The sequence below is a fragment of the Spodoptera frugiperda genome, chromosome 25 (assembly GCF_023101765.2).
Source record: "Spodoptera frugiperda isolate SF20-4 chromosome 25, AGI-APGP_CSIRO_Sfru_2.0, whole genome shotgun sequence".
Classification (NCBI taxonomy): Eukaryota; Metazoa; Arthropoda; class Insecta; order Lepidoptera; family Noctuidae; genus Spodoptera; species Spodoptera frugiperda.
Genome location: NC_064236.1, coordinates 14,586,019 through 14,600,573, shown reverse-complemented (window position 1 = coordinate 14,600,573; position 14,555 = coordinate 14,586,019). Strand labels below are relative to the sequence as shown.

Below are 14,555 nucleotides of genomic sequence, written 5' to 3'. Positions count from 1 at the left end.
AGAAACTGGGCTACAGGTCTGTGATAATGATGCCAAAAATTTCTATGAAATCTTCTCCCACCTTCCATAGGCATGTGTGTTGCATACATACATACATACATACATATCTTCACGCCTTTAATCCCCGAGGGGGTAGGCAGAGGTGCACATTATGGCATTTAATGCCAGTACAATGTACACCTACTTTTCACAATTTATGTTGTAAGTCCCATGTAATAGGTGGTGAGCCTATTGCCATATACCGGGCACATTTCCAGACTCCGTGCTACTACTGAGACATTTTCGAAAATCCGAAAAAAGCCCAGTAATATTTTGCCCGACCCGGGAATCGAACCCGAGGCCCCTTGTCCGGCAGTCGCACTTGCGACCACTCGATCAACGAGGCAGTCGGCACTTCGATAATCCGTATTACAAGCCGAATGTCAACTATAAACAGATACCAAAAAAATTCAAGCGATAGCCGGGGTCAAGTAAAACTTTTTTTCATTAGCCTTACTTTGTTACCTTATGACAAAAAGTTTTCTAGTACGTATCCACACTACGTATATAAAGCACAAATGTAATTTTAACGTAAAAATAACATTACTTGGCTACTGATAAAACTACCATGTTTAATAAAGGATAACTCTGAACGGACTAAGAATTGGGACTTGGCGCCATAGTAACTTTTATTCAGCTCAACATTACCTATCCAATGATGTAACACACCTATGTGTGTATATAGCTATCTATTGGAAGGTGGGACCAGGGGATCTACTCTAATTCAACGAAAAACGAAGTTTCGTCCGAAACTTTGCAAATTTCTTACTACAATTCCATTTATCGCGAACCTTTGTGAATAAAAATTAACGAATGAAATGAAGATAAATACTTACATAGGTTTTGATGTGAAATTAAAAATAAAACGCTTTTTTAAGTAATTTCATTAGTAAATCAATAAAATCTACGGCCGAAAATTAAACGAAACTTCGGATTCGAGAACCGGAGTAGGCCCCCAGGATTTGCATCCTCCTTTGCTATTTCCTAACTTTTAAGTATAAGATATTATGGTATAAGATATTAAGGTATAGATTCTATACCTTAATACTTTTTAGGACTTTCTGTACTATAGAAAGTTCATAGTGTAATAGCGGACAAACACGGACTGTTAATGATAATAAAAATAAACAAAATCCTTACCTTCTCATAATGCTTAGCGCTTTTTTCATCTCATGTTCAGCGAGATGGTACTCGGAAGCCAGTATGGAGCATTGTTCCAGCGTCACTGACATACCTGTCCTATCCTTAGCACTCTTGCAAGATGTGAATCTTATACCTGGAATGTTTGGCAAAATACACTGCAAATGGGGATTTTTTCATAGTAATATGAATTTCATACTACTTCAGCAATTTATAATATCGACGGTTAAAAGGAAATAGGGTAAACTCGTCGGTCGTCGAAAGAATACTAGGAAAATGTTTTATTTTTGCTAGAGCTGAGAGTAAGCGCATTCGAAAGAGCGGAACATTTTGCGTAGGATAGCATAATAAACTAACTTTTGACCAAAATGTCGCTAATACCCCATTTCCTTTTAACCGTCGATATAAAAGTTAACCGTAGAATGTGTTGTTAACACAAATCTCGAGAACAGTTGAACCGTTTTCGCTAATTCCATTTTGTCGATGTGGTTATTCCTTCTTTTAAAAAACGTTGTCAACACTAGGTTTTCCTCCTGTGTCTTGGGTGCCTTTACAAACACACACACACACCCAGACCCGAAACAACAAATTGTGGATCACACAAAGAAAAAAAATCTCTGCAGGGTACAGGAGTACACGATTTATTATATCCATATTATATAAAAGAACATCGTGTTACTTAAATAAATAGATACATTTTCATAACTTAAAAACGGCTAAATTATTCAGCGATCTTTTTACTCAAGGATTTCGTGAAAATCCTACGGCAACTAGAAAAAACCGGAGAAGTCACAGACAAAAGCTAGTTTGGTAATTAATATTGTAACAATGGCGTGCTGGACACTAGTTTTTAGGGTTCCGTAGCCAAATGGCAAAAAACGGAACCCTTATAGATTCGTCATGTCTGTCTGTCCGTCCGTATGTCACAGCCATTTATTTCCGAAACTGTTGGGCTTACATAGTTGAAACTTTGTAGGATGATGTATTTCGGTAACCGCTATTCGAATTTTGAATAAAAATCAATAAATTAAAAAATTAAAGGGGGGCACTCCATACATGGAACTGATGCAAAAAAAAATTTTTTTAGCTAACATATCCGTGATGGGTGTCTATGGATAGGTCTTTAAAAAAGACATTAAGGTTCCTAAAACCACTTTTCGTAAAAATCAATCGTTGGAAAGTTAGACGCTTCCAAAGTGGAAAAATGAGTGTCCCCCCCCTCTAACTTTTAAAATAAGAGAGTGAGAAAACTAAAAAAAATATATGCTGTAGATTTCAATAGAAACTAACAACGAAAATTGGTTTGAACCAGATATCATTATTAGTTTTTAAGAAATAAAACATTTTCAAAAACCGCAAATATAACTTTGTCGTTCATAGAAACACTATGTAAAACCAAGTTATTTTACAACTTTTATATTATGCCATCTACTTGCTGCTACGGAACCCTTCATGGGCGAGTCCGACTCGCACTTGGCCGGTTTTTATTCAACAGGGATGATGGTGGGGTATAAAAATTAAAAATCTATTTTAAATAATGAGAAATATATCGTCGTAAGTCTTTGTTTCCGTCCATAAGGAAATAAAAATTACATGTCCTATATTTTAAAAATACTCTACAAGACGGACATTAAAATAAAAATTACTCATCTATACTATTGTGGCGGTTCAGTTCTTACCATTCATAAGTCTAGTTGCTAAAGCAGCCAAGTGTAGAACTTCTACGTTTTTCGGAACCTTCTTGTGCACGCATATCCGCAGTGTCTCCATTACTTCTTCGAGGGGCTTGGTTCTGGACGATGCTGGAAATATAAGGCGAATATATTTTACTTCTATAATACAATATAATCAACAATATGGAGTAGCCATAAACTGGGACATATTAATGTATACTAAATCAACTGGATACATGAACGTAGACGAAGCAAAAACGAAACTGTTACACATTTTAGATATCGTCAGCGATTTACCATGTAGTGACGGTAAAGTGGAATACATTGGTTACCCTCATATTTCCCATGGCTGTGAGGAATAATTTCATATTTACTAATAATGGCAAAGCAGTGCTCTCTGATAAACCTTAACTTTTTAAACTGCGATCTACAACCAACCAACCCGCCCGCCAAGCAGAGATTATAACAAGCCCATGAGGCAAATTTTGCACCAACAATACATTAGATTTTTAATTTTAATTGCACTTATAGATGTGTGGCGTCACTCTGACAAGTGACAGATGACAGAAGTCGCACATAGACTATCGACGAGCAAATCAACGGATGACGTCATACATATCCTGCATCGCACATATGAAGTTTACATGCGAAATAACATGGATAGAAAATCCCAACGAACAACAGTTGGGCAGAAAGCCCGCCAGGCATGATCACCTCGCCTGGTCGGAGGATCCTCCTTTTCTTAGGGAACTTTACTCTACGTTTCCTAAAGATGTATTTTTAACATGCGGTGTGCAGCACCGCCCTCACACCCACAATTAAATGCTCATGCAGTAGAGGCTCCCGCCACCGCCGAGTCAACACCTCCTGAAGATGCTGTGTGGAGGAGCGAAACATAATATGTCGACAAACATAAATATACCATTATCGACATGCAATAATATACCATTGCATGTTATGTCTCTGTTTCTATGTTGCACCTCTGCTGCATGAGCATTTAATTGCGAGCGGGAGGGCAGTGCCTAACACCGCATGTTAAAAAATAAATGTATTATCGGAATTAAAACTACAAATCGAATGTATTGTTAGTGTAGCATGGATTTCCGCAAAGTAACGCCTGATTCTATTCTATATAACAAATTTTGCTTCATGAGCAACCCCGACCCAAGTCCTCCAATATATGTATATGGCACCGGAAAATAACAAGATCCGTAAGTTTATAAATTTACTAGGAAGTTTATAAACTTTCGTAGGATTCTAAACGGGAGATAAATTGTAATATTTTACGTCCACATTTTCGTAAGGGAAAGTTTATAAACTTCCTAGTAAATTTATAAACTTACGGATCTTGTTATTTTCCGATGACATATATAAAAGTAGTTTACAGTCCAACTGCGCTTTGTCAGGAGCTATTAATACTATGACACGAGATAGCATTCTTTAGTTTTTTCGTGACACTGTGAATTTCTATAATAAACTATCGATAACTCACCTCTACTAGCCGCCATGTGATCTGTAGGGAATACCTTGCTGTATTTATGGTAGTATTTGTTCAACCTGTCCAAGTTATCACTATTGGAATGGTACTGCGGCGTCGTCTCTCCTAGTGCTTCAGCTAACGTCGCCTTCTCATTGACACCGATGTTGAAGAACACTGCTGTTATCGTGAACGATAGATGCTGGAATAAGCAAATAGATAATGTAAAGAATTATGTTGAGAGATTGGTTAAACGACAATTACAATATGGAAGAAATATTCTTAATGAAATAGGGTATAAACAAGCACATCGTATCACCTGGTGATAAGCCGTGAATGACGCCCGTGGACACTTGCAACACCAGGGGACACACACAAGAGCTTTGAAGTTTTAAAACTCTCAGTAAGGTAGATACCAACTATTCAATACTTGTATTAGAAAGACTACAGTTTTCTATGAATTTTTTGAGATAGCTTTATGACATTCCAATATTTTTGTGCGACAAATAGCATACTTATTTTTTTTAATGTTCGAGAACATATTTGTCATGTTCGTGAACGGGCGCTGTCAACTGGGATTGATCATTCAGACTGCATTAATTTTGTTATCCTCAAAGTTATTTTCTTGTTCTATATCTATTCGACTGAATATTAGCGTTATATTGTTCTCACATAGTTGAAGTGAAGAAGAATATAATTGTAGTTTCACACTACAATATTATATTCTTGATAAGGGCTGGTTGAAAAAGTGTAACCTATGAAATTTTTTGCTCGTTCTTCTCCATAGAAATCTTCACTTGGGAACGAGCAAATAGAGGACTACCGACAGACAGACATTTTTAATATTATTACATTTAGTTTGACGTTCAAAAGTACCTTCCTGGTCTATTTGAAATATATAATTTTGACTATGAGAAATAACGATTTTACCCTCCTAAAAAAGGGTTTAACGGATGATTGTTATAGGACCACTCGTACTTAACCAATCCTGGACCAGCAAACTCCGTACATGATTATCTGAGGAGTTGGTAATGATCCGTTGCGAGGGCATTTGTATGCGCTAGTGCGTTCGACGGTGACATGTACGAGACACCTCGAAGTCTCGTCACACGAAGAAGTTGTTACTATAATGATATTATTTTAATTGAGTATATTTCTTAGTAATTCGAAAGTACTCAATTACAAAATATATAGTCAAAATTTTACCTTCGGCTGATGATGAATGATAGAACGAAAAGATATCTTTGTAAAACTTACCTCTTTGGAAGTAAATTTGGTATAAAGGGAATCAGAAATAGGAATGTAGACGGTGAGAGCTCCTCGGGTGCCAGAGACGTGGGGCACTGATGAATTACTGAAATAGTATGAAAATTATGTTAACATCGAAATATAGAACTTATTGCACAAAAATGTATTTTAGTAAAGACTAAGAATTATGTGGATATTTATATATTACTAGCTGTTGCCTCCGACTTGGTTCGCGTAGAATAATGTCTTTTGACAGAATTTGGGGACTTTATATTTTTTCAAACGAAATATTTTTTCTAAAATAAAAGTAACCCAAGTTACTCCTTCGTATGTCAGCTACCAATAAACGTCCCGTCAATATAGGTCCAGCCGTTTCAGAGATTAATGGTTATTTCAATGTTACAAACAAACACTCCAATTTTATTTATTAGTCTAGATGAGAAAAAATATTAAAATTCTGAACATTTTACTACTTTTCTCTATTCTCCTTTTAAGAATTTAGTGACAAATTCATTTTAGCCACATGTTGTTTAGTTTTAAGATAGCTACCGTTTCTACCCTAAAACCATCGGCGCGACCACTGATTCATAAAAACTAAACAATATTCATTACATTATCTTTGACATCTGTCAAACAACTATCCACGTACACCTTACCAATCGGCGCGATAGTAACCAAATTAAACAGAAATAGTTACTTTCGATTCTTCGATTGAACATAAATGTATATTACTGGATGATGCATTATCAGCCTAGAAAATAATTAGTAATACACTGACCTATGGCCAACTTTAGTGAGGGTAAACACGACTGTCTGAAGATCTTCAACGGCTACCACCATGTCGCCCCACATCGCCTTCTCAGTTGAATACAGGCTCAGTAAACCTTCGAACCCGCATAGCGGACCTAAGCCAGAGCTGATTATCTTAGCGACGATGTCTCCAGGCATCGAACACAACCAGCACAGCAGACCCGCCGTTACTGTTGACAACTGTAATGAAAAAAGATGAAATTAATCAGTTTTTCTTCTCCTTTAATATTCTCTACTGTTTTATTTTGTTGCGTGACCCCAGATTCATGTCCCTGTGATGAAGTCCAGTGACTTCAATGTTTTGGTGTTTTCATAGGAAAGATAATGAATTCTCTGTACATTTGTACATCTGTACATTTGCTTACCAGAAATAGATTTTTGGCACATTTTGTTTGTGTGTGTGTGTGTGTGTGAGGATGCTTTTCCGCCAGCGATGTGCTACGTAGTTATGCTACAAAGATGCAATAGTTAAGCTCTGTGACCGTGTCCACCGATACTAAGCTATGTAGCTATGCGAGGAAGATGCGCAGCTCGAGTATGCGATGTATCGATAGTAGGGATGCCATCCATAACACACATTCATAGCACGCATCCATAGCACGCATCCATAGCACACATCCATAGCACGCATCCATAACACACATCTTTTCATATAAAAAACATAGACGAGCTGAGTCCGTTTCCACCAGTGCTAAGCTATGTGTACCAATAAATATGATTGGTGAAAGCCAAACGCATACACAGCAACGTAGACGTAGACACATCTCTGGTGAAAAAGCACCCTGATGCTTATGTTAATGCAATGTTAATAAATGTTGTTTATAGAATACATGGTTTGGACATGTAGAAAGGATAAATGAAAGCAGATTTACGAAAGAAGTATACAGAGCGCATATAAATGGAACCGTCGATAGAGGGCGCTCAAGACGGACATATATCAACCAGATTAATTAGCGATATTTGAAAGAAGAGCCAAATTAAAAGTATCCTTAACCGTCGAGCATTCATGAAAAGACTAATGACTGTTGATGAAGCGAAAGAAGTAAAAGATTCGTAGCAATTGGCGTTCCATTGTATCTGCTTGCACCATAGGAGACCAGCGTGAGGTTAGGTTATGTATATATGTCTGTTTACAGAATACACTACATACCGCTTGAGAGAAGCAAGTATCCCTCCTTGTTTGTAGAGCAGCGTGTTCGCGAGCCCAATGCGGGGATTCGCATCTAAGCCGGAACGCCGCATGAGCCAGTCGCATCCACCTCGCTGCATCATCCCCACTGCTCCTGACACCATCCATCAAACCCCTTATCCTCTCCAAATCTTCATCCGACGAATCTAGAATATAATGTTACGAATGTAGACCATACGAAATAAAATGCTACCCAGTAGGATCCGTTATCAATAGATAAGGATATTATTTCCCTAGGAACGCGAAAGAACCCGCCGGTAAAAGCGAATTTTGATATTTTTTATATAGGTACTACGACGGTGGCATGATTGCCCAGCTGATGGTAAGTGGTTACCGTGGCCTATGAACGCTTGCAACACTTGAGGCATTACATACGCCTTGCCGACACTTAAAAAACCTATTTACTCCCTTCTTCGAAGTACCCCATATTGTGGCCGTATGTCCTCTGATTAGTCCTACTATTACATATATTATCCACACTTGGTTGCAGCTTAATGCAAAACAGCTTAATTTAAAAATGTAATTAAAGAAAAACTGTACAGTAAAGCTTTTTATAAAATTAAAGACTACTTAGATGATAGTCAGGCTTGGGAGTGAGCCGCTATAATGTCCACACAGGTCATGTTGACATGTTTGTAACACAAGTTACATTTTTATACAATTTGACATGATATACATTAATATCATTCGATATTTTTTTTAACATATTATTTTTAAAATTGTTAGTTTGAGGACCGTGCGAGAGTTTGCTTAGTCATTTCACTTTTAGTTAATTATATTCTGACAGTGTGAGCATTTACGAGACCTACCCAAATGTTCTTTTGGTTGATATTGTTCGTCGGATCATTCAGCAACAGCCGTCAGCTGAGCTGATTGTAAACTGACACATGCGTGCTGCCATCTGAACCGGTCGGCTCATACTGTTGTGGTTCTTTCCTCTAAAGACCACTACAGAATCAACTTGCACGGTTTTCTCACATTATCCTCCATTTCATTGTCTGGACTTTAAAAGAGACTATGACCTCTGAGTTTGTTTCGGCATTTCTTCTCAGAGTAGTCGGATAGGAAATGCCGGCCTCATCTAGCTATTTGAAATATTGACGTGTAAAAGTGTTATTTTATAACCTACTTACAGAAATAAATATCATTTATAATGATTGATAAGCATAAGCGCGTCATTTATTACGCTTCTAACCAGTAAACATAGGCACTGTAATGTGTTCTCTTGTTTTAAACAATAAGTTGCAAGAAACCACATTGAATGCTACATTTTATCGAAATCTCGATTTGATTCACTTTTTGCAATGAATTTATAACACAAAGGTCTTATCGTCACGCCTTTGATCTCTGAAGGGGTAGGTTGTACAATGTATAATATACACCCACGTCCTATGTACGATGGTCCCATGTAATAACAACTCCAGATTCCGTGCTACTTTACCCTATCCGGGAATCAAAGTCAAGACTATTTGCCCGGCACTTGCAACCACTCGACCAACGTGGCAGTCTATAAAAAAAACTACCATATAAAAGTACCAACTAAAACATAAAATACGTAAACAATTACCATTGTTAATCACAACCCTGTTCAGTTCTTCCACCAGACACGTAAGGGAGTCTTCCACCATGATACCAACATTTCTTAGGAACGCCAGGTTGTTGTCTCGGGTCGCTTGGTCCAGCTGGCCGACTGCAGGTAACGTTGCCGACTCTCGCCGTAATTCTATCGCCTGGAACCAAGGATTCAAACGATAGGTTAATAGTAGCTTCTCTTAATACTTCTCTTGATATAATTAATTCAACTTTTGTAAAAGAGGAGGCTGTAGAGCACAAAATAGGTTTTATACCAGAATTCCCACGGAATTAGTTGAGTCGCGAAGTCGCGGACACAGCTAGTTTATAATTACCTACTAAGGCAAAGTTGTGAGCTTAAATACTTTCAAGTAATATTAATGACTTGCTCATTACGCCACTAACGTGCACGTAACTAGGCGGCGTACTCAGTCATTTAATTGTTATATTGTTGTTTGTACCATGTTTGTGGCAGGCTTAGCTCTGCATAGCCTTTCAAATATAATAGGACATAGTTTGTTTACGATATCTCCCGGATAAATAAAACAATAACTTGGCAATTTTGATACATATTTAAAAATATTTTGTAAATAATTCTCATTTTAACTCCAATTTATAAATTTAAGCCAAAACGCCATACCGATAGATATAGTCATAGATGATTTGATCTAAATTAAGGTTTAGTGTCATTTTCGTATTGAAATATAATCGTTTCTATTGAACAAACAATTCTTTAAATGAAGATAATTTATAAAACTATAAATCATGCTTAAACAAAGAAAATAAAAAGTAGTAGACTTTCAAGACACTCGATATTATAGTACTTCATATCAAAAACCTGTCGTCTTGAGAATACTTTATAGATCACAGAAAATATAATATTAACCACATATACAAGGAAATTCCAACTCTATTTAAAAAAAAAATCAACTAAGGGAATCTCAAAAATCTCATTTATCACTTAACCGAAATTCACCAATAATAAAGTATGCTTTTATTGTACCTTTCGTGAAACATACTAAACTTATTATTATGTAGCGAAATGCTTCCTCCGTCAAACAGTTACGTGAGTAAACCGATAACAATAATTAACTTAGTAAATCAGGTTATTTGAGCATAAAATACATGTACTCCATGCTTATTCAGAGTTATCATTGGAAATCTCGTTTTAAACAAGATAATCATAAAATAAAACATTTGTTATATCATTTTCTTACAATGCAAATCTGTGAGGTTGTTGTTTTACTAATAACTCTGCATAAATATTATTCTTTACATTCGATTTTTCTAGTAATATTAGTTTCCACATCGCTAATATTCGTCAAAATATAAATTTTGAACATGACAATGTTTTTATACCACGACTATGGAAAAAAGCGCACGTCACACCTTATAGTAATGTGGGTTCCCGTGGCATATGAACGTTTGCAACACTTATGGGATTATAACTTGTTATTATACAACTAGTAATTTTAAAACGCAGTACATGCAGTAGTTTTAGCAATAGTTAAAAGGTAATTGACTAAAATTTACTAAAGAGCAATGCAGTACATACAGCCTATAGCCTATAAGATGCAAACAAGTAAATAGCAAACGTCTAACGCTATGTGCTAGAGATATTAAGGAATTGTGAATACATTTTCGTTTTTAAATATTGATCATAGCATAGCTCTATCGCAACAGCGTTCAATTTTATAACTAAAACAGGATAAAAATTGTTAGAATTTTGTAATTTTAATAACGAATTTTAACATATTTCGACAAGTATATTGATCATATTGACTTATTCAATCGCCACAGTTATAAACCTACAAAAAGGATTTTCATAGACAGACTTATTAATAATTCATACTTAAGTTATAATTTAATACCGCAAAGAATAATACGCATTTAGTAATGTCAGCTCAAATGCATTATTGTGCTTCGAAAGGACACTGTGCCCTCGCCAGATAATAATCATACTAATCGCAACCACAGAGTTTAGAGAACGCTTAATAGCATTAAATAAAAGAAGTGCAAAGAACAAATATTTTTAACAATCGACATATCTTTGGCAATTCCAAAAAAAAAACTTATATTATAACTCAGTGCATAATACGCAGAAAAACGAATGGACTCATAACACACTTCGTTCATATAAAACGCATATCGGCGGCGCGGATCGCTTCACATCTGTTGATTTGTTGGCTTGTTTGCCACCGTATCCACGTAAAAACACTCCCTAATTAGATTCCTGATGTATAACACAATCTAGTATAAACATCACTATTTAAAATTTCGTAAGCCTTTCATAATAATATTAGACCTTAAGTTGCGTAGGGTCCTTATTTGTTACACATATATTATTTAAGAAGTTATATTACATTAAGGAAAGCAAATATTGGCGGGGGCACGGCGGTACCCCCAGATTATGAATTAAAAACATTACTTTAATTTCCTTTATTCAAGTGACGCTAAATGACAATAATTTCTAACAATATGCCACTGTGCCTCGAAGCACACGGAGTTCAATTATCTTTTTGCCATTTATATCGCTCCCGAAGTGTATCAGTGAGGAACATAAAGTCTTACGTAAAATAGCCATATGGCACCAAATCTGATTAAAATACACTGTCGATCACAACCAAACACACAATAAATAAACTCGATACAAAAGTAGACATCCTTTAAAAAAAATGAATTTGAATTGAATTGAAATACTAAAAGGCACATTATATTGAAGTAACAAAAATATGTATTAAAATACGCTTGCCTGTATACCAGATATAACATATCTTACATTTTATGATGACTTATAACTTATAAAGTGAAAAAGCATACACTAAGTTCCCATATCAATAATATTATTGCTTCAGCGTTGAGCATAAACTTCACGTGTAAACTCGCAACTGCATATCGCATTTGGTTGTCATCGCTTCGCTTAAAAATTATTAGTATACAAATGCTAAGTTCAATTTATATTTAAATAAGCGCTGCTTACGATCTTAGTTGGTTATCAAAGTCATTAAATTACACAAGCACGCAAGGTCTCTTCGCGTACCACGCACTTAAGGCACAATTGTTTAAGCAGTGGTCCACATTAAGATCGGGTTTTTTGACCCTACAAGGTATTGGACTTAAACTTTAAGACCGATGAAAAAATAATATACGCTTTATTCTGGATTCTGGTTTTAGAATTTGGGTCAAAGTTACCCCAGCGGGCTATACTTAACGGTACTTTATTTCGTTTTAATTTATTCATTATTCATAATATACATCATAAACAATGAAAATCAGCACAGTGCGCAACGCTAGCATACCACATAATACAATGCAGAGCACATTATAGCTGACACTCAATTTGTAAAACCAAACATTCGTTATGCGTTTAGTACAGGGCATTCAGGATAAATCATTTAACCTTATATTCGCTTATTACATTTGCAAATGGAAAATTTCGTCGCGAAAGCTTAAGTAGATACTTTATTTTAACTTACATTCAGTGATTCAAAATTAGCGCATGGCTTAATAGAATAACTTTGATATCGTGTATTGTATATACAACTAACGTTATTTCAAAAAATCGCCAAATAACAAACAATATTGTAAAAAACCCTTTCTTTCATTACGAATAGATCGCGTTTTGATCATTTCATTACAAAACTGTTAGCAGAGCAATATCGCAAGATATATACAGTCATAGAATAATGAATACATGGTTCGCAATTAATAATACATTACCTTATCATAACCATTCAATGCTTACACAAAAATATACATCAAAATACTTAATAAAAAAATGTAACCCACCTTTTTCTTATCATTCCTTAGGCTATCGACTAAACTTCTGTACGAAACTTGTTCAAGCGACGCGGAGCTCTTGAAATCATGTCTCAAGCTGCCATGTCGCTTAGTGTAATCAAACGACAGACTCTGGCCATCTATCTTCGGTTTGGACAACCTCACAGATCGAAAGGAATGGTTCAGTCCACCTCTATCCCTTTCCTCAATTTCATTCTTGAAATAGTCATTGTGGAATTGTAATTCTGTTTCTGCAACCTTCTTTTTTGGGTAGTTAGATATGTTTGGTACGCTTGAGGAAAGGGTGGGTGTTTCCCCAGTAGGGGAGGTTTCCTTTGAACTTGAACTGGATGAGGCGTCGAACGTGTCGCAGTCTGAGTTCGCGTCGAACATGCTCAGTTGTTCTGTTAACCGCATTATTGTTGACATTGTCTGTAAATGTTTATATTTTGCATTAAAGATAAAACCAATAAAGTTTTGTTTCATTTATTTATATATGGTAGATTTATATTTCACTAAGCTTAATCAAGTATAAAGTATAAGAATATCAAGTATAAGGATCTGTCTCAAAATTGGGGCAACTGTTTTTTAATTTTTTCAAAAATGTTTGAGAATAACTATATTCTTAGTGAGATAGTAAGGAATTGTTTTCATATAACTATGGTCCAATATATAATGAAATCCCTAGGGATTATTACGGCTCTATTTATCTTACTGCGACATATACAAAATATACATATGAACACCGGTGATAGTAAAATTTTATATTTTTATGGGTTAGTGATAAATGTTACTTTTCTGTGAATTTTGTATGCATGAGAGTATAAGATCAAAACTATACTTCTCAAAATTCGAGAACTAAGTTTATAGTCCAGTCAATTAATGAAACAGCGACTATTTTTATTTTGATTTAATAAAAAACCAACAAAAAATCTTTCAACTGAAAAAATTACCCAAATGTAACGAGAGATACCACAAAAAATAAAAATTAAGATGTTTTTACAAATCTTTCGTATTTACAAGTTCCCAATAATTATTGTAGATTTCTCACACATACCTGTTGTGTCTCGTGGTTTGTAACGCCTTCATTAGGGCTACTGTTCTTTGGCCAGCCGATATAAGATAGTGACTCCTCGACCACAGCCGGTTCCCACTGCGCTAATATGCTCTTCGTTTTGCTTCTTATACCTGTAATGTATAAATGTAATATTTAATAGCAGCATGATGCACGATCGAGACAACCTTAGGTACTTCTAAGGGCAAACTGAGAATTAATAAAGACCCTGGCTGGTGGGATGACAATGTTAAATGTCATCTAAAGGAAAAGAGCTTTTAAGAGCTTTATGAAGAACAATGCCAAGAAATGTGTAGCGACTACGAGGGCTTTAGCTAAAGACAAATTTTACAAACAATTAGAGAATGCAGAAACAGACGCGGAAATATTTAAACTGGCAAAACTCCGTGATAATCGAAGTAGAGATATCAAACGTTTCAAATACATTAAAAATCATGCTGGTCAATTATTAACCACGGACAAAGAAATAAATAAGAGATGGCAAGATTATGTACTACCAAACACTGCTTAACGAGGAGTTTCCACAAGAACCGCCATGTCCCGAAGTACCTG

The 14,555-nt window shown here is 35.7% G+C and overlaps 1 protein-coding gene across 3 annotated transcripts in view; it reads right to left on the bottom strand.

Annotated features, from left to right (window-relative positions):
- LOC118261946 (inositol polyphosphate-4-phosphatase type I A) overlaps positions 1 to 14,555 on the bottom strand; it is a 40,746-nt gene that overhangs the window by 8,792 nt on the left and 17,399 nt on the right. For all 3 annotated transcript variants that reach the window (XM_050703948.1, XM_035573007.2, XM_035573016.2), the window contains exons 10-18: positions 13,986 to 14,116; positions 12,938 to 13,360; positions 9,144 to 9,306; positions 7,538 to 7,722; positions 6,356 to 6,567; positions 5,587 to 5,683; positions 4,345 to 4,531; positions 2,859 to 2,981; positions 1,180 to 1,315 (exon numbers count right to left, since the gene is read on the bottom strand). In XM_050703948.1, the coding sequence (XP_050559905.1) occupies positions 1,180 to 1,315; positions 2,859 to 2,981; positions 4,345 to 4,531; positions 5,587 to 5,683; positions 6,356 to 6,567; positions 7,538 to 7,722; positions 9,144 to 9,306; positions 12,938 to 13,360; positions 13,986 to 14,116 (1,657 nt within the window). The remainder of the gene's footprint in view (positions 1 to 1,179; positions 1,316 to 2,858; positions 2,982 to 4,344; positions 4,532 to 5,586; positions 5,684 to 6,355; positions 6,568 to 7,537; positions 7,723 to 9,143; positions 9,307 to 12,937; positions 13,361 to 13,985; positions 14,117 to 14,555) is intronic.